General features: G+C 43.0%; 1 protein-coding gene across 3 annotated transcripts in view; it reads left to right on the top strand.

Annotated features, from left to right (window-relative positions):
• The window catches only part of adcy7 (adenylate cyclase 7), a 50,636-nt gene that overhangs the window by 2,347 nt on the left and 26,437 nt on the right, over positions 1-21,852 (top strand). For all 3 annotated transcript variants that reach the window (XM_068730171.1, XM_068730172.1, XM_068730173.1), the window contains exon 2: positions 19,912-20,641. In XM_068730171.1, coding sequence (XP_068586272.1) covers positions 20,477-20,641 — 165 coding nt within the window. In that variant the 5' untranslated portion in view covers positions 19,912-20,476. The remainder of the gene's footprint in view (positions 1-19,911; positions 20,642-21,852) is intronic.

The raw sequence follows: 21,852 nt of genomic DNA on the forward strand, positions 1-21,852 counted from the left end.
GTTCTGGGTCCTGGATCAGCTGATCGGCCCTTTCATAGTAAGGCCGTCATAGTCATACGTTGGCATTTGCCATCGTTGTGCAATTATCCATTGTGACGCTGCGATGTATCTCATTCGGAAATGATGTGAAGCTTGTTGTGATTGTGCATGTTATTAGATTAATTTCACAGACTGATGGATCTGGACAGGGACCGTCTGTTAAGGGGTTGTGCAGCAGAGACTCACGTGTACACACACACACACACACACACACACAAAACCCTGGAACAGATCTGCACTGTTTAGAGTGATGCTGTCGTCGTCGCTGTTGTGTGACGAGTCTCCTAATAACCAGTGGTGGAGTTGTTTTTTTGTTCTTTCTTTTGCCTCCGTCATGCCGCCTCAGCGCAGCGTTCAGGCGGCATAAAGTAGTGGTTCCCAAAGTGAGGCTTTAGGACTTTCAAGGGTCTGTCAGTAGGGTTGTCCAAACTGGAGCGTCTATTTTTAGAGGATCTTTTCCTTTTTTCAGATTACATTTTAATTGCCTGCACTGTTATGTCACAGCCATAGTAAAAAAAAAAAAAAACCTGACGCATTTGGAGTTCCTGGGACAAAATGAATCGGATTATTTAGGCCTTTGTGGACTTATGGGCATTGATTTAGGAATCGTTATCATCGTTATCCTTTTTGGTGCATTGTTGATCTCACCAGGCTTTGGCCTTCATTCCTTAATAACACACTTTTCTAGACCGATTTAAAACAATATAAATAAATACATTTTTTGTTACAGTTATACGAAACAAACCCATGAAATTTGTTACTTCTGTACACCATCACTGGTGCTCAACAGAATGCTACTCACTTGTGTGGATTGACTAAACACACACACACACACACACACACACACACACACACACACACACACACACACACACACACACACACACACACACACACACACACACACACACACACACACACACACTCACATCTGCTAACACACATGTATTCAGTGACTTCTTATCGTTTTTCTTTAGCGGTACGGTTTGACACCATCTGTCAGGCGGACGGACGCGCACGCTCTCTCTTTCAGTATCTTTCGCGCTCTTCAGCTAACTATCTGCTCTGTGAAGGATGATGTCGTTTGTGCATCAGGGTGTTGAGGAAGGGCGTGCGTCAGAATAAAACCTACTGAACCTCTCCACTGCTGAAGAGAGGAGCTCTGTCTTCTCTCTCACGCACAGAGGTAGGATTGCTCACATTACAGGCATTTTCTGTTGTTATTAGACCTCATGACAATGTTTTCCGACGGCTTAAAGCCACTCGTGAAGCTCATGATTTCACTTATTTCTCCCCTCTCTCCCATCAGCTCTCTCAATGTCTCCCATCTTTCATCCTCACTTCCTCTCGTCCACTTCGGAGCAGACGCTCTCTGCTCTCTCTCTCGTCCTCAGGCTTGAAATGTAAAAGGTTCCCCTTGGTGGACAGTGTGCTAATCCTTGGAACACTCGCTGGGGACTAATCGGACTCATTAACTCAGACTCTGGTGCTTCCAGCCAGAGATCAGCACTAATCCTTCCTCAGCACAGCCTTTGACATGCATGTTAGAAACACTCTTTTTCTTTTCCGGTGCTGCCTTCTCAATGCAACTTAAGAGAGACATCAAACTTAACAAAAAAAAGAAAACGCGTGTCCTGTACAAAGTGATATTGAGATGTCGTTCAGCGTATTAAGAAGACACAGAGGTCCACTTTTAGCACCACACATCACCTCCAAACTATTTGTGACACAACGTTGATAATGCGCTTTTGACAACACCTGTCACGTCACAGTTTTAACGTGGCGAGGATGTAAATACAGGTGTAGAAACGGAGCAAAAACATTGATCTTCAGATCATCGGTCAGTGATTCATTTCCACCGAAATGTCCCGATTGTTTTCACACCGCTTAAGCTTGTTTGATCTATTTAAAGGGAGCCTAGCCTCGTGTCGGTACCCGCTGCTCTCTGTGTGTGAGGCTCGGGTGTAGGCTGGAGATGACCTTTTACTTGGGTGATGCCTCTCTCCATCTCTCACTCCCAGGACTTCCCTCATTATTGTGCTGTGAAATTGTAGGAAGCTTCCAATCCGTACCGAAGAAACACGAGTAACACGATCTGTACGCCGCTGGGAGCGAGTTCTCTAAAGTCCCTCAAAGTTCAAAGGTTTCTGTCGTTGACGTCATCAAATCAACGGGAGACCCGATCTCACTGTTTCAACTGTCGGATGGAGTCTGTGAGCAGACTTGTTTCATTTTTCTCTTTGTGGAATGCTTATTTTTCTTACTTTGACCTCTTTACATTCAATACTCTCTGTCAGTTTGCAACCATGCAAATTAATACTGCTAAGATCAGCAACTTAAACTTGATAGCATCATAACTAACTGTAGAAAGAATAGCAAACGAGTAAAACCAAATCTCTAAATTAAAAACAAATGTAAAGCAGAAAAAAAAGTTTGCGTTTTCATCACTTGTGTGTTTTAATAATAGGTCTCAAAATATGTTGAAAAGGAGATCACCTGTTTGAAATGAAAGTGTTGTCTAGATGGTCCAACACCCGGCTATTCATTTTCTATTAAACATATTGTCAAACAAATCTATTAGTTGATTTTTGAAAAGCACCAATTAGCGAAAGTATACACAACATTTCCAAGGAAGTGAATATCCCGAGGGGCAGTACAGTGACTCAGTGGTTTGCATTCTTCCTTTCTGTTTGGAGATTGGATCTTCTCTGTGTGTGTGTGTGTGTGTGGTTTCTTTGAGTGCACAGGGTGGGAGTCAAGTGGAAACTCTAAATTGCCCCCTAGGTGTGGATGTGAGTGGACGGTACTTGTATGCATTAGTCCTGTGACACACTCACTCATACCTACCAAAACATTTCTGTTCTCAAATTCAACACTTATCAGTTACTTTCCCAAATATTTATTAGTTACTTTTTCAAATCCACATGCACCACGTTCCACATCGGCATGAATAGGATCCGCTGCACGACACCCTTTTAAAGCAGCGTTGCTGTTGTTTCCTCCTCCCGAAGCAGTGGTGAAGAACACCAGGAGCAAACACCAGCAGTTGAGTCTTCATTAAAACAAAATTATGACTACATTGCCAAATTAATCGGAGCACACAAGGCCAAATTGCCTCCTAAGTTGCCACGTGACCCGTTGCTGACGAGCAATGTAGCATTCAAAAAGCATTTTTTTTTAAACAGAGTGTGGCGCATTGCATTGTCACTTTACAGTAAACAAAGAGGCCAAAACGCCATCACTGGTGGGTTTTCACCTAATATTCTCAGCTAAAAACACAGAATCCGTCAGCAGTTCATCAGCGAGCCTTTTTGTAACCGATACTGCCAACGTTGTCTTCACTTCACCTGTCTGTCCTCTGATTATATGGAGAGGCCAAGCGCCGCAGACTGTATTAATGATGATCGTTGCCACTGCAGCACGAATAACGGAGAAATACTGCCTCACAACAACAGTCTTGTACGTTCAAGCGCCATTGTTATAGTCTTAGGAGTGAGCAGATCTGGATAAATGTGCGTAGTTTAATCTATAGTGACTTTCTTACCCCCCAAATTCATGTAAACAAAAAAAACAAACAAGATGGAAGCCCCAATTAAGAAACTACATAAGTCTATGAGAAAATTATGTGAAATCAAGTTTGTTTTTTCATCTTTTTAGGCAGCTTTTTTTATGCTACAAAATAGTAGCACTATAGCACTCTGTGTGTATGCATAACTATGTATTGTATTTTTCATCCTATATTCTATTGACACCACATAAACTGTAATTTTCAGTCCCACGTTGTCAAGACTGCTAATGTATCTCTGCTCTGGAGGGGCCTTAAAAGGCCGTGCCCGAGGATCAGTGGCACCGAGATGGGATGCTGTGGAGTGCCATTAGAGAAATGCCTCTTCACCCTATTGTCCGTTAAATTGTTCCATTTCCTGGGAGCCATACTCCGCCCACAGCCCCCTTTTGTGAAAACACTAATTACAATCTGCCTTCAGCAGCTTGGTGAGAAAATGTCAGTGTCTGCACACACTCGATGTGAATCATTTATTTATAACCAACAAGATGCAATCAATCGAACATCGGATTCAGATGTGCCCATAATGCACTGGGATCAGATATGATCAAATGCTTTTGAGCCTGGTGGAGACACATGGAGTAACCTTGCGTGGCTCTCTTGTGGATCGAGTGCTGTGTCGACGGTTGAAATACCCTGCAGCCGCTCTGAGTACGAATGGTGCAGATGTGTGGGTGTCTTGCCCCCCCCCCCTATTTCAATTTCACTGTTTATTTTTTTTGCTTGTACTTGCTGTGGTTCAAGGACATTATGCAATGCTTATGAGAGCATCCCATCTGGAGAAGTGCCATTGAGACACAGAGTTTGCAGAACTCACTTTAGAACTAAAAAAAACACACAGCTTACCTGTAGAAGACATTAGTAACCGAGGACACTAGATGAAAAGAGGAATGTGCCGTACAGCCGGTAAACAGCTCCGGCCATGAGGAGTCTTTGTAACTCTGTGATCACCCATTTTTTTAAGGATTTTTCGACGACCTATTACTTATTGGTAAATTATTTAACTGGTACATAGATGGCCTGCACTCAGTGGACGCTGTGTTGTGTCCGTTTGCATGTCACTACGCCGCTTCAACAAGCCACTCATTGTGCTCGGCTGGTTACTGTGTGATTAGGCGGGATTGGCTCTCTGATAGATCACCTATCAAACGAATACAGTGGAGACCTTAAGATAACAAGGGGGATGTGCTGGATAGAGGCTGGAGGGCACAATTCAAACTGCACTAGATAAATGTATACAGGGTGTCCCGAGCCGATCGTAAGAATGGGCGTCGGCCTTGATTCCGGCATATTTGGATGGCTTGGTGTCGGCTAACATGAAGCCGATTGAAATCCTTTCTTTACCGAGCTTTATTGGGTTTTGTCGACCTCCGTCTGCTGGAGCTGCAGTGCTGCCCTCCTTAATGACAGCTGTGTTTATGAGGTGAGTCGTCGATAGCTTGGTTAGTGGTTATTTTTCTGTCCCGAACATCGCCCCGAACATGGCCGCCAAAGGATTGAGATCAATAATTGCGCCACATATGCTGCATTTTAAAGGGAATTCAAATCTCTTAGGACATAACGGTGTGGCTTTGGGTGCACAAGTACGCCAGCATATGAAGCAAATCTCATCTACTCCTGAAAAGACTTCTGGGAAATAGTTTCTCTGAAGGAGCCTGTGAAGTACTATAAACTCTATTAGCCTGTACCTGATGTACCGTATGTTGATGAGGAATGAACTAGACCAATCGACAACTGTCGAGACATTTCAGATGTTTTTGAGCCCAGCTCCTCTTTGAGTGGTTTAAGGAACAGATGGGACTGCATGGATTTTCTCGTATAGAATAGATACCACACCTTCTCTCAGTGGGTCGACTTACAAACAGTTTAGGTATATTTTTGATAAAACCTCTGACCTTAAGAAGAAAGAAGTTAACCTGGGCCTGGGGAATTCCAAATGCTATCTACCAAAATGAAATAGCGGAAATCATGTCCATTTAGTTTCATGTTTAGACTACAAAACAAAAATAGTTTCCTCAACAGCTGCACATGCGTCCTTCATCCATGGGCTACTAGATTTACTAAACTAATTAGGCAGATATTTTGTCTCACTTGTCAGATTGCTGTAAAGCATCACAGGGAGGTTGAAAAGGAGCACATGTGCAGTTTATTGGCATCAATTTATACAATTTATGTTAGAATCACCGGCTAACCTGTTGCACCGTTTATACTGCATCCACAATATGGAGAAAAATACATGAATTTATGACATTATCATCCTGTTTGAGGAGAATTTGGCCCTGCGGTATTGGTGATATATAGTCTGGGATTTCTTGAGTCGGTTCTTTGTGGAGCATCTTAAACAGTGTTGTGTCAGTAACAAGAGACACGACAGCTTTTACTACTCGTCCTCTTGTTTTTGTAGAATTTATCATTGCAGTGCAGACGTGTCCACACTGATTACACGGAGTGTTAGTGACATTTGCAAGTAGAATTGTAGAATTGCATTAGGATTTGTTTGTTTGATGGTTAATCATTTTATTTCAGAAAATTATAACAAAAATTGTATCACTTCCTCTTTTTGCTGAAGCACCCTTTTGACTTTGCTATGGCAACAGCTGCCTTTGAAAGATCTGGTTTCTGCTGCTGTGTCACCCAACACACACACACACACACACACACACACACACACACACACACACACACACACACACACACACAGTCAGTGCATCCTTTGTGAGGCTGTCACACGGGCTACTGCTGTCACCATTTGGAGGCAGTGGTCCAGTGGAGCGACCCAAAGCTCAAGGCTCAGATGTCGCGTAGTCAAACGGATGCTCTTTCATTAATGAATCATGGTTAGCTAGCCAATCTTGACTTCCAGGTGATGCAAGAATTGTACAAAAACAGCTTTTTGCTGAGCAGAAATGTACACATTGAGGCTACATCCCTCTCATTTGTCTCCTCTGTCGGTATACAAGAGGAGGATTTCACTTTCACAGCCTTTAAGAGACACTTACTGCTCATCACAAGGGCAGAGACCGTGTGTCCTTGAATCAATTATAAATAGTTGGTTCCTATCTGCGTCTGTGCTTATCTACCCTAACTTAGATCACTGTTTGCCCTGTCGTAATTTCAAATCAGGGGTTGCTTTCATAACTGCATCCATCTGTTACTAATTGTGCAGGTTCCCCTTTTATGAAGCTGTCCTTGCTTGCGCTGTTCGGGAAATGAGTCACCGTCGCTAAGGAAGTGAGGCGGTGTGCGGTCGACTGTATGTCACAGGGCTCGGCTGGCCTTCGTTCTCGGAGCGTTGAATAGCTGTGAGCTCGTTTTGACGTTCAAGCTCTGTAGAAATGAGAGAGAGAGAGAGAGAGAGAGAGAGAGAGAGAGAGAGAGAGAGAGAGAGAGAGAGAGAGAGAGAGAGAGAGAGAGAGAGAGAGAGAGAGAGAGAGAACAACGGCACAGAGTGCAAACAGAGTGGGAGGAATACAATATCCCATTTACTTAAAATATTCTGAAACTTCCTGTCTTAAAAAACGTGGCGCAATCTGCTGTAGAATAACTGACAGTCACGCACTTCTGCAACAAGTTTGCAGAGGCTGCTTAGACGTGCTACATTTGACATTGTACGTTTTCTTTCTTTTTTAGAGGACAGTAATCCAGAGCACATCTATTTAGCGTTTGCACTTCTATACTACGTAAGCTACTGAAGTGTCTACTGAATGTATACACATGCTTTGTGTAATGATTGTAGCAGTGAATAGCGATCGACCTACCTGACTTTACAGTCTTGTTCATCAATGTCATTGTCTGTTGTCTCGGTTGCCAGGTGATGTGGTGGTTCACTGTGATCTGTAATCTGAAAATCTCTGAAATCGCTTATTGTGTGTGTTGGTGTGGGTGGGTGGGGGGGTGGGGGGGGGGGGGGGGGTGCGCAGGTAGGCAACAATCACTTGACAGTTATGCCTTTCCTTGGATTTCTCTGTTGCTCAATTTGATTAAGATGGTTTCTGTTGGTAGTTGTTGCACTTTGTTTTTAAACTGTATACAACTAACAAGGGAAACTTCTACTAAATGCAGTATAAAACAAATTCCGTAGGCATTAAAGGATGAGTCTGGTGGTATTCTTATAGTTTTCTTATCATCTTATTCCATTAAAAGAATTAAACCAACAGTAAATTGATCGAACAAGTATTGTCTGTATCCAAAGCCTGATGTAGCTTCTTCCTCTCCGCCAAAAAACTCTAACAAAAACTATTAAAAGCATATCAGTGAGCCACACTCTCTCACTCGAGGGCATTTCCCTTCATTGCAATGAACATGAGCACTGTAGTTCATCCAACATCCACTGTTCAGGCACCGTCAAGTCTCACCAGCGTCCAAATACATGGCTGGAAACAATACAAAATGCACTTTTTACTGCTGTTTGAGTAACATACAGCTGGAAATTATTATTATTATTATTATTATTATTATTAAGCCTTCCTTTTAAGCCATTGTTTCTTAACATTGATGTCTTCAGGAGGAACAAATGACAGCCACAGACAAGTCAGAAAGACTTGGGGGACCCAGGTTTGAGGAATTTCATTGGATTTTTAGACTATTTGAATCTGCATTGCTCCGTTTACAATATGAAATCTATTTGTTAGCCTGTTTTGGAGTCAAAAATAAATATCCATTCTTTCTGTTCAACATACAAATAAAATCATCTGTTCTGGTTCTCGTTGGGTGTCATATCCTCAACACATAGGATTGAGTTCTTCACACCTGGATGACTTTGTCTCTATGCAGCACAGAGACTGTTACTCATATTTGGGAGGGGCTGCTGTGAAACTCCAGTCATCTCCAGCTAGTTCCTTTTGAGAAACCCACTAGGAGTGACCTCGCCTTCACCCAACTTAGCCAAAAAAACTCTTCTTCCCACTCAGCCACAGAAACCCCAGGAAGGGTGCTGCTGCAGACATTCCTCACTGTAACTGTGCAGCTCTTCGACAGCGATGCTTTCCTGCACATTCCTTGGCTCGCAGAGGCAAAACACAGGCTTTTACAAAACCTGCAACTCTAGCTATGCCCCATACTGTACAGCTGCCGCAGACAAGGCCTCCATTGAGAGTCTCGTAGAGCAGCGGGCCAGAGACCACCATGAGGTGAAAGTAAGGAGGCTTGACTAACGCCAGTTGGTGAGTTGTAAGAAAAGGGAAGGACAGGAACACGAACGGTAAGAGTGCTAATGAAGACACTCGGTAGAGAGACAACAATGCTGTTAGTTAAATCCTCTGGCTCCGTCCACTCCACTCATCCATAGCTCCCAGGAGGCATTTGAGGTAATGAGATCCCTCTGTGCTCCTTTTGCGTCACTCCCACCGTCTGACCTCTCTGCCGCTGCACAGCTGTAATTGAAGGCTTAGCAGAATGTGCCGTCCAATGCAACACTTATAGCGCATACAATCAGCAGTTCTCTTCCCATGTTATTTTTCTCAGCACAGTTATTCATGCAATTCCCCATATTTACACCAGGGAGTCACTCACTCGGTGGACTTTTTTTTTTTCATGGCGGTTGGGTTTTTAAATGTTAAGCTCAGGTGAAACTCAAACTATTAAGCTAGAATCATCCAGCAGTCATAGCTCAGTGCCTGTGGACCAGCTCACAGCAGGAGTATTCATAATATCTAACGCCTAACGTGCCTGCACTGTGGCGTGGAAGAAAACCCAACACTGTGATGCAACACTGCTGATCGCTGAGCCATCACAGTGTTATACCGATGGCCTCTGAGCAACATTGCTGGGACACTTAAGGGTTTAAGTGTGTGCCTCAAGTTTTCTGAGGGATGGGAGGGTGTCGCCGGACATCTTGTCACACCGCCCCCTCTTGTAGTAGCAGTGTTGGCTGCCATCAAGGCCTGTGCCTGAACTGTGTTGTTTGGCTCTGGCGGCATTGTGTGTAGTGTACTTAAGTATGCGTGAGGATGTGTGGACAGGGTGTGTTTGACAACACTCACTGGTCCTCTTATGTGTGAGTCAGGCCCAGGCAGCTTTTAGCCTATGCAGACCAGCTGACTCCTCCCTGCTGGCACTGATGTCATCGAGGGTCGGCACTAAAGAAGTACGTACTTGAAGGCAAATTAAACCACTACATGCACATTCTCATATATATATATTATTTCTGTGTTCTTAGCATTTGTTGTGTGCAGTTGTTTCTGTTTAATGGAGCCATTGGACCCCTGACATTAATGCAATTGCGGGGCTGCGAGTACAGTTACGTGTACAAAGATTCATGCTACTCACTCTAGATTCCCTTCTCCTCTGCACACAGATGCTTTGACTAACAACGTGCTAGTGCATCCTTCCTGGCTTCCCGCCCACCAGCACTGCATGAACAATTGCTGCACAGTGTTAAAAGCAGTTTGCAAGAGGCCTCTTGTCTATGAGGATGTTCCCCGGCAAACCATCACATTTTGGAGCTTTGCGCATTTTTGCAACAGCTGAAGTAAAGAAAATAACACGACGTGGAAAAAAGCAAAACACTGAACCTGCTGTTCATGCACCATGGCTGTGGCTCTTAACCTTTTCCATCCATAAGATGCTTCCAGTATGTATTGCTTAAATGCAAGCCTACACAAGGACTTATGCAATGCGGTAATTTTAGCATTGCACATTTTGAATTCAAAATCAAGTCAGACTCTCAAATATTGGGCTCATCTTTTTCATCTAAATCCATGAACGTGTTGCTTTTGCTGAAAGGTGAAAGGCATGGCCTTGCTGTGTTTTAACCCAAGCTAACTTTTGTTTACATAATATTTTGTCACTCTGCTTGCCATGCGTCTGTTGGAGACCTTGAAGACCACAGGAAGAGAGAGGAGAGAGAGCCTGAGATGCAGCAACGACTTGAATTGTAATCGTTGCCAAATCATTTTGATATATAAGAATAAATATCGCTGAGAATGAAGTCACAGTCTGCGCATGGACTCACACAGGGCATTTTAATCCCCTCAGTCTAAAAGCTTTAGTCTAACGTCATTCTGATGCACACTGTATTTGAACATCAGGTCGGCCAGCACGAGAATCGCTGTTTTGTGTTCCAGTAAAAGCTGTGTGGGAATTCTTATCCGTCTCATGCAACGTACCAGAGCAGTATAAACTACCTCTTCAGTAGGTAGTACTCTATTTGTTGTCCATGTATGATCGACACCTTGTCTGACGTTGTATTTCTTATTGTCACTGTTTCTCTTAGTAGCTGTGTTGCAGAGAAATGTTGCACAGTAGCAGCACAATGCTCCCTGACATATGAATACAACAGGACCTAATCCACAGTGGAAGGAATAATGCAAGACATTAGACAGTACACCACATACAGTACATGGTAATGTTCACCATAATCTATAACATATAAACATATTGTAAACAAACATTGTCCAAATAAATGCTTGCAAGCTAATTGTGATCAAAATAGTAATATTTTCTGCGGCGTGCCTGGTATTCTTGCATATTCTGACATATTTCTGTGAGACAGAGAATATATAGGAATACCATAAGTATATTACAGTGATATTTAAAGGGTGGAAGAAATGATGCATGAAAATGGAAAGAGCACGGCAGGAATACAAAAGAAGAACTCTCTGAATTCTTATATCATTTTTACAAGAAATAGAAAAGCATTCGGCCAAATGCTACCAGTTAGTGTTGTCCATGAAGAGCCATACCTCGTTAAAATGTTCAACATTTTTGTAATATTCTAGGAATATGACCAGAATTACTCCATTGATCAACAAAGACCGAACTTTTGAACCTCTGGTTATTGTGGAGATTTCTTCATAGAGCCAACAGACTAACTTACTGATACAACTACAAACATCAAGATTGATAAAAAAAAAAAGAGTCACATCTTTAATGTTTGACTCAACTTTATATCAAAAGCACATGTTGGCAATGCAAGCAGAGTCCATTTATATTATAGACTAATTTTGCTTTGACATATAATTTAGATTAAACATGCCACATTTCTTTTGATTAAATGGTTTCTAGACAATGTAAAGTATACAGTAGACACACACACACACACACACACACACACACACACACACACACACAGAGAGTCACAGAGTACTTATGAAAGCAGATTGGTAACTTTCCATTTGTCTTGTGATACTGTGGCATAGATATTATATAATTCCATTGTCAATGTGGAGTTCAAATCACTGATGTCAGGGCCCCTTTAACCTCATTTACATTTGGTGTGGAACAAGGCCTCACCCTGTTGTACAAACATTCATGAGCTGATATTGGGAATCTAAAATATATCTACAGACAGAGTATGCAAACACACAATCAGGTTGGAACAGATTTTAAGTCAGAAAAGACAAAGGTCCACTGCACTTAAAAGCACATTTCTGTGTTATTAGTCAACTTTCTTCATTGGTTTACTGTGTAAATCAGCTACACAATGTGTAAAACTTTACTGTTAAAGATTCTGCTATTATTCTTAATATGTATCACTTTTTTTTTTGTATTCAGAAACCCCCCCCCCCCACAATAACAAGTGACAGAAATAGAGGAGGCCTCTCCCCCACGTGTTTCTATTCAAAGGTTGCATCTTTCAGTGGCCGTGCCACAGGATGCAGGTCAGCCATCACAGCTGACAGAGGAGGGTGTGGTGGTGACACGGAGCGCCGCACACGGGCAGAGAGAAGAATTGGTTCGCAGGTCAAACTATTGCAGCACAACAGGGATTTTCCTACAGCTAAAGCCCCTGACGTTGTTGCTCTTTTTTGGCGGGGCCTCCATTGTCGGCGCTTCCCAAAGATAACAGAGAATGTGAGTTAATGAGGACGACCATCGCTCATAGAATATGCTTCCCTCTAATGCCGTGGCAGTTGCATGTGGGGAATACTTAATCCTGGCTTCTCTAGCATAAAAGGTCGTAAAGCACTGCAGCTTGTAAACCTATGCATTTATACGTGGAACATCTTATTGATGTTCCACATATTAACTTCTGGTGTTTTGAAGGATTTTCATCCTCCTGAACAAAATGCTGGTTGACAGTGTAGGTCAAATAGTGCAGTTATGTTGGGGCATGTGCAGTGTGAAACACCACTACTTATGACAGTAGATTGTAGAAAACATGCACCAGATGGCCAGCCAGGGCTTTATGGAAGCCTGGAAAATAACCATCATCAGGCTGATCTGAAGCTGCCACCCGCTTCTGCTGCAGCAGGTTTTGTTTAGCTGTGTAAACGGCTCTCTGCTTGCAGATGTTGAGGTTTTCTCTTTGAATGGCATCGCCGGTAGTAAGCTGGGCTGGCTGGCGTACTCGGGGGATAATTATGGTTTTCTTATTGGTGGCGGTGGTGGAAGGGGCTGGCCGTACAGAGGGGGCCCTACAGTTACAGGATGAAGCAGGTCCAGTTACGAAACCTAAAAAAGGGGATGTGGCTGGCTATACCAACTGGAAACAGAGGGCTCTCTCGTTGTAGCACATTCTTTCCATCATGTTTTTCTTCTCAAAGTTTGTTTCAAAATGATGTGTCTTTTGACAAAAAGAAAATTCAACAAAAGAAGCAAAACATTCCATTAAGCTCATGTTTCAGTGTGTACGATTGTACGTTATACATTTGTGTTGTATACTGGAATCATTTTAGCACACAATGAAATACTGTGGAACTGAGCTGGATTAAAAAAGCTACAATAATATTTAGAAAACAAACTATATTCCCCAGATATATACTTCAAGATTCCTACTCTGACTCAAAGGTTCCTCTGTAAAGACTTGAACAGTAAAATCCCAGGGTAGTGTCTGCCAGAGACAAGAGAATTCCCCTTGAAGAAGTTAGTTGTTTATTGCTTTGCGAGGCCTCTTGCTACCCAATAACATAAAAATAATTTTTATTCTTTTTAACCATAATTTGTGTCATTGAATAACAAACTTCTGAGCCTCGTCTAATTTTGGATGCTGACATCATGCTGAGGATGACTCGGGTCACTGATGGACAACAGTCTTCCTCTGTGAGTGTGCAGGTGTTTTCAAAACCCAAACGGCACACGAGAAGGAAATGGCATGGACTAACTCGATGAACGCCATTTCAATATTGGATTTGCCCCATGGCTGATATGTTTTGATCAAAATTCTATGTATTTTTAAATCAATAAACCCCTCTCTGGACTGCTGTTTGTGTCAAGCAGCAGAATTGATGGTCTCACTTGTGGTGGTGCAAATCGGCTCCAGTTTGTGGAAGTAAATGTGAAACACTTGAGCAGTGACGGCCAGCTTCCGAGCACATGGCGCTTTTGCTTGCACTTCCTGTATTTATTACAAGCAATGGCATTTGAATGTGGCTAATTCAATACCAGTAGACGGTACTGGGAGGAGAGGAGGGGAGATGAGGAGAGGACAGAGGCCTAATCTAATCTGCCCTTTGCATTGTGGTACATGCATCAGTCATCTGTTTATTGAAAGGCTCTGTGAATAGCAAAGCTCCTGCAAGATTACGCGGCCTAGACCCCAACCCAATTCTGACCGGGACAGAATTTGTCCCATGCACATACTAAAAATAACACAGGGTAATTTGGTCTTGTAAAGTCACTGATTATATCATAGCAAGTATTAATATTTGTAATATAATAGGGCTTCATAATGGCATACGTTTTACTGCAATTGAATCACAAGTTTCTCCATCAAAAAAGATGGCCAACTTTTAAAATCCCCTGCGTCATTGTCCACAAAACAATTCTGAATTAAGTGTGGGTTGAAAGCTTTTATCAGACTCGACTTGTCTATAAAATATATTAAATGTTTCTATAAAATATGGCAAAATGTATTAAAGAATGTTTAACAAAATGTATTAAAGAATGTTCAAAGTTGGGATGCGCCTCAAATATCGTAACAACAATCATTTTCCAAATAAGCCCACGCTGTTTTCTTTTTCCAAGCGCTCATTGGTCTTGCTTAAAAGAACAGCCTCAAATCAAATCAACAAGACAAATATAAAATGGTTAAAAATAAAAGTTTCACTCTGTTGAAGATTAATCCCTCAGAAGTACAATAACCGAAAAAGTGTTGCCCTCTATAACCTCTTAACCTTTCTAACACTGTGGAATTTAGTGAATTAACAGAAAAGTCACGTAGTACTTTCCCCATTCGGCTATTAAAATAAACTGCTAAATAATATCTTCAATACAAATATCAGTTCCAGCAATTTGAAATGCATGATGAAGGTCACACATGTTGTAAATAAATTGCTGCTGATGACTAATTGCGCACTGACTTTAGAAAGAAGCCCTCATTGACACCGGGTATAAGATCACGGTCTGTTTACTGGTTTCAATAATGTGTTGGACATTTCCTGGCATCTTCACCAGTAAATGTAAAGCATGTAGACAAAGAGAGAGAACAAGAGAAGCCGCATGTGGGCGAGCGACAAGGAGCGTACATAAGAGTATTGAAACTGAAATGAACTAGGACTATGTTTAGTGGTATTAAAGGTAAGTCTTTCTTTTTCATAGAAGTGCAGCTATGAAGGTACACTGCAGAATGTCTTTGCTAACGGTGACAACCAGAGATTAACCTGTCTCGTATGAATGGCTTAAATTTGCATTGAACTCTCATTGGGTTCATACACGTCGACCGTGTGAAAGGATAATTAAGACATTAAACAGCATTTTTCTGTGTTTTCTGACTTGAATGCTTGAGCAAAGCAAACCCAGCTCTCCAGCTGATGTCCACAAGACTGGTTCCTTTAGTCCATCGGACGTTTACCCGCATCACCTTTAACCCCGGATCTGTATGGGCATGGGCTTGTTCGCCGGTTTCTTTTCCAGAGGTCACTCTTTGTTCCTTTTTTGTCCAGCCTTATGGAACGCCAACACAAAGACGGCCATAAAAGCAGAGTGATTTGCTTGGGAAAGAGAGCGGCCTGTTTGCTCTCCTTGAAAAGGCTTTGACTTGGGCGTAGGTTTGGTGAAGATCTGACCTGATTTGTTGATGAGATTTATTTATTACCCATGTGATTGCTTTGGCATTAAGAAAAATGGATTGACCGTTCCCAGGCGGCATTCAACCAGAAAATGTCCCAGACAATGGCGGTCTCAAGCTTCATTGAATTTGAAATTAAAAAAAAAAAATCTCCCGGCCTTGAATCAGGCTCAGGTGGGAGGAAAATTCGAATTCATTCATCATAACTAATCCCCTTTCAAGCATCGTAGTCAATGTTTCATCTACAAGTCTAATATGCTGAAAGTATTGAGCCAAAACCATACAAAATGTGTCATCATCCAAATACGTAAAGGAACTGCGTTGTATCTCGCTGCTTGACAGATCTCCTCCGACTGCTTCGCTTGCTTAGCATGTGGCATCGCCTGGTGTTTCTAAGGCTGCCAGCGGATACCTCCTCCTCCTGCTTTGTTTCCTGGGAGGCTAAACATGTCACTCTGCTGCTCAACAGACTGCTCGTGTGTGCACCAGAGCTACCGGAGATTAATGTAGCGCAGATAGCAATTGTGATTTTAAAAAGGGTCCCACGTATAGTCGATTCCGGATACTTAAAAAAATCAACAGCGCCCGTGCGCAGCACACATGTTTTATTTTGTCGTATCTTCGTTTGATCACTGTGATTAATGTGAAAAAGAACATACGGAAATATTGGCTCAAGCCTTAATTACTGGTGCTAATCAGGGTGCATATTTAAACAAAAAAAAAAAGATGGCTCAATCTACAGCCGGTACTTAACCAGATTGTTGCAGTGTGCGTTACAAAACCACAGAAATGATGACTTGGTATAAACAATGATGAAAACAATGATTAAAACACACAGATTGACACTTTGGCTGACACACGTCTTTGAAAACATAAAGAAAAGTAACTTGCTGTAACTTACTAGTGTCCCGATTGTAGGCCTATTTTATGAAATCTCACCCAGCATGCTTTTCCACGCTTCTCGTTGTCACGCCGTCGTTTTTTTCTGAAGCTGTCTACAAAATACACAGGCCGATCCCGGTCTCTGTTACACTTCACCATCTCTTTTCTTTGACACAAGGGTCTGTGCATTCCTGCGTCTCAGCAGGAAGCACACAGTGACGTTAGTCGGTTTTGTGTGGCTGCCGTTCCAGGATTCAGTGACGCCGGTTTTACAAGGCTGCTATGTGATTCCCTCAATTGCCAAGCTTTCATAGTAAAAGACCTGGCACTCAATGCCGCACAGTTTCAGCTATTCATCCGAGCTCGCTGAGAGACTCGGCTCTATTGAAGCGTACATCCCTCTCTGTTCTCCCAGCACAACCGCAGGTCTTATGGTGCTGCTTTTTTTTTTTTTTTGCCATGGTAACTTTAGAGTTGGAGCATAAAAAAGAAGCCCCATCAGGGCCAGGAGCTTTCACATCTGGTAAATGAGAGGTCTTGCAGTGTCAAATTGCTGTTTAATAACTAGACGAACCCTTTCAAATGCTGAAGTCACTGGGTCACCTGACCTGGATCGTTGATGTAAGAGCGTTTTATTGACCTTTTCACTTCCTTTCCTTGTTGTATTCAGTCATTGAGGAAACTAGGTTATAGACTAGTGAACTGGAACTAAATAGTACATTTACCACCACTTGAGAACTTTACAGCTAGTTTCTTCCCTGCTCTGAGCGCGTCCACTGTGACTCTCTCTAGCGCTCGACCAAACACCTGCAACTCTTTTCTGTACATACTGAACATACCAAAAACTACACTATTTTAGAGCTCCCCTTAATTTCTCTAATCAGGCTTTCTGGGGTTTGAGCTGTACGGGTAGAGAAAAGCCAGGTTCATGCTCGCCTCAGTGTTCCCGGCTCAAGGGATATAAACGCCTTAGGGACTAGACTCGTAACTCACGCGCCATCTTTGGAGGCCAGTGTCTTGTGCTTGAGTTTAAACAAGGCTTAAGAAACGTATTGCCCGGCAACAACAACTGCGTAAGTTTTGAGGTTCCAAGTGGATCCAATGATGGATCGTTGCCAGCAGAAACCTCGCCGCGCCTATTCATATTGGAGATGGAGAAACTCCAACTCGACCGACCAATGGTGTAGCTTCATCACTCAGCCAAACAATGGGACAGGGTGGCTTAGCTATTGCACTTGAGGTTGTTTTCTGGTCATGTTCAGACTTGTCACTGACTCGTTGATCACTGTCAAAGAAACAATCAAATTCCAGGCGTTTGTTCATGGAATAAAGGAAAAATTACTTACACGAGATCCATCATACTGAAAGAAACAGCTGATGGTTCCTTTTTACTTCTTCTAAGAAGAAAGGTAGATTGGCAGATGGAAGACAAAAGCACATCCTGTGGTCCAGTGAAAAGTGCTTTCCTTGAAGGTGTGCTGTCGGTCCCTGTCGGATCCATACGGTCTGGACTGTCTCCGTTGTGGTTTTAACTGCTTCGTGTGCCTAAGATTGATGTCACTTAATGTTTTTTGTTTTGAACTTGATCATTTTATTGCTTGTGCTTTTCAAGTAAAATGTTTTTACCTCCATGTGCATTCCCATGCATGTGGTCATAAAATACAGCCTATAAACGGCGGACATATTTATTCCTGCTTTGTCTACCAATTGTCAGCGCTGCATACAGTCGTTCCCAGGTTTAAGAGCTACACCGGGCATTTAGTAGGTATGTGGTAAATGATTCTCTCAGTGTAAACGCCAGTAAACATCTACTCAGGGTTCCCTTCTTACGGGCCAGCTGGTTCTTATTAATGCAAGAGGACGACGCGATCCCTCACCGGCGCGATGAGTTTTTATTTCACCTCCCTTCTCTCCCTCGTGCTTTTACTGCCCTCAGACTGCCGGTGGCGTGTTATCGGAGGCTGGGGAGAGCCGGCTGGATGCTGTTCTGTCCGGCACAGTCGGCATTGAAAGGGAAAGTTAAAAGTGGTCGTAAACTCACGACACCGTTTACTGTGACTGTGTATTTTATCGCTACAAGATGGAAGCGTTGCAACTGACTTTTCCCTCACACAAAACACAACACGTGTGTGTGTGTGTGTGTGTGTGTGTGTGTGTGTGTGTGTGTGTGTGTGTGTGTGTGTGTGTGTGTGTGTGTGTGTGTGTGTGTGTGTGTGTGTGTGTGTGTGTGTGTGTGTGTGTGTGTATATATCTTGCCCTTTTCTGCTCTGCTTTTCTCTTTTTATGGCGCATAGCATCTGTCACAGTTGCTATGTGAGGGACAAACATGAAGCAGTGCCTTACACACACTGGGACAGCGATATTAGCAACTGGAGGAAATGAGGTTTCTATTGACAGCGGTGCGAAGTTCATGTTGTTTCTATTGAAGCTTCAAGCCAGTTTCTCCTCCTCCTTCACCCAAGTTAATTTATGTAGCTCCTATTATCGTGAGCCGGATAGTCACATGCAAAGTCAGCCCTCTAGTTTTTGAGCTGTATACGTAAACACATTTCAGAATTTCAGAGGAATCACAGGAGGTCTCATGTATCCGCTGCCCCCGTCTCTGTGGTGTCTACGGACTACATGTTGTGATTATCAGGTCTTCTTGCAGCTCCATTGTTTGAAGTAATAATCACATTGTTTGTTCTGACAAAGCCCGCCTGGTTTCTTCTCCCAGACACTGTAGTGTTAATGCAACACAGTCCCTCACCCAGCAAGCGCACAACGTATTGTTCTTAGATGGAGAGAGGTTAAAAGGTACGTGATGCATGCATTAGTGTCGCCGCAGATGCTCTGATTGTTGTGAATGTGAAATTGATTTAATTTATGTATCTGTCAATGATGCAAACAGTTATGGATTTCATGTTTCCACCCACTAAGCCACAAGGCCACTTCTCTTTGGTTTGCGTGTCTATCGTCTCCTTTTATTCATCTTGGCTGCGGATCACTCTTGTTTGTTAGTTCAGCTGGCGGAGAATAAAGTTGTTTGTGGCTGTATGGAAGTTCATTCCGCAACGTTGTATTGTTCGGTGAATGGCTCCAAAGCAACTGCTCTCATTAGCAGTGTGTCTCATCATTACGGCTGCTTTCTATGAACGCTCCGGCCAAACCGAGCCGGGACCGTGGGGTAAACAGAGACGGGGCTTTCTGGGATGTGGAAATTGGAGAGTTCAGGTATGAATAAGCACATGCTCATCGAGGGATCCCGACTCTCACAATATTCCCAGTAAGTCATGTGTAGTGCCCGATTACAGCCTGTCCTTTTCAGAAGTTATAGTCAGGTTCCTTTTCAGATAAATTAAGCCATATTTTTTGTCGTATTTGCCCATAAAAAACAATTCTGTTCATTTTAATGTCTTTATTGTTTATGTGTGTGTGTGCTACCTAATAATTTTCTCTTCTCTCCCTACCCCCTCCCCTCCTTCCATCTGCCTCTAAGGAGTGGAGCTGCCAACCTCAACGCTCCATTACATCCCGAAACCTGGTGGGATCACTGATGACCTTTTGTTGCTGCCCTCACCAGCTCCTGCTTTCCTCCTGTTCTTCCTCCTTATCCCTCTCCTCCCCTTTCTTAAACTCCACTCCTCCTCCTCCTCCTCCTCCTCCTCCGTATCTCCCAGCCCCAGGCTTATTACTCCGACCCAGTGCAGGGAGCAGCACAGTAGCTGGCAAAGGATGAAGCAGGTCTGCCTGCCAACACCAGACAGAGGATAGAAGACACAAAGGGACCAGCGAAGGGGAGAGAGACGGAGAGAGACGGAGAGAGACGGAGAGAGACAGAGAGAGGACGACTAGTAAAGAGAGCTGCAACGAAGCAACAACATTCAAGATGCCACGCCGAAGGAAAAACACAAGTTTCCCTTGAGCATGATGAGCTAGCAAAGGGGGCCCCTAACAGATCTAGAACTGTGGACTCCTTCTTAAGTAACTTCTGGCTCACACACTCTCCTGCTCTCTCGGGCTCCGTGTTAACACCTGATATGCCTCTGTAAGAAGTGTGAGCCATGCCAGCCAAGGGGAAGTACCTGTTGAACGACCAGGAGCTGAAAAATGAGGCGCTGTACCGCAAATTCTCTTGCATCAGCCAGTATCAGCCACTGGTGCTCCTGCTGGGCCTCTCCATGCTCTCCTGTGGAATCCTCCTCATCCTCTTCTTTGCCCTCCGACTGGTGAGTATTCACATCCATATTGTTTGTTCAAAACTACGTGTTTGCAACTAACACTCCCTTGCTGGTCAAGACTTTTGAGACATTGGAAGCCAATATAGATTAGACAGTTGCTGATGTCTGTCTCCGCTCCTTTTAATTGCACTTTGATTGCAAATGGATACGTTTAGTTTACCCAGCGGGTTGATGTACAACACTGGTCCTGAGCGATACTCCTGCCACGACATGGTTGCACCCCCCAGCAATGCCAGAGTATACGTGTTATTTGGGTCCAACAGCTCACACTGACGAAAGAGAGAGCTCATCGACAATGTAACGTTAATATCGTAGAGACGGTCAGAGAGCAAGCTATACCCAGCATGCCGTTCGGCGGTGTAACAGTTTATAAGGGTCCCCTCTCAGTACACTACACAGTGTTTACATAACGTTCTACACAAATGTCCTGTAGATCTCAAAAGCTCACATGAAAACGGTCATACATACAGACAGAGAGAGACTCCTTCCCGTTTAGTGAGATGCAAATGTTTGAGTGCCTTTTTGTTAGTCGAGTTGCCTGTTTTCATAGTGTTTTTATCCAAATCAATTCTGAATTTGTGACACACCAGCCCTGGTAGTTGCAGCATAACCCAGGTCCTAGTTAAAGTAGGCAGTGAATCTCTGTTTTCCTCTCTCATGGTATGTTGTATTTCTTTTGTACAGATGTCATATTACTGAGTTCAATAGGCCTTTCTTCCACCAGACGTTTTAACTAGTCATAACAGGACAAACAGGTGTAACAATTAGATGGCTCTGATCCATGATGTAAGTAAGTCACGTTTTTTTTTGGATTGCACCTTTCATTAAATGCTTCACAATAATCACATTCACAAGGATATGAAATATTAGAATTAATACAATAAAACAGGAAGCCTAGACCTGTAAGCCATTCTAGTGAGCCATCATGTAGATAGAACTGCTCCCTCTATAGACATCTATTTATGATCAGTTCTTGTAACAGCTGATTTACAGATTATATTGTGTGAATTGTACTCCATGTGGCCACTTTTTTAGATACCCCAGTGCAGTCTAATGCAATCCAATACAACTGTTCGCTACTTGTATTGTGTTAGAGATGGGCTAGCCTCTTTAACACTAGCTTCTGTAACTCAGTGCAATCTCTCGTTTAACCTGTCTTCTGAAAAAGGAGGCATGTTGCCGGGGTTCCCAAAAGACAA

Source organism: Cebidichthys violaceus, unplaced genomic scaffold (genome assembly GCF_023349555.1).
Source record: "Cebidichthys violaceus isolate CVI_PGR_0920_01 unplaced genomic scaffold, fCebVio1.0.p SCAF_5, whole genome shotgun sequence".
NCBI lineage: Eukaryota > Metazoa > Chordata > Actinopteri > Perciformes > Stichaeidae > Cebidichthys > Cebidichthys violaceus.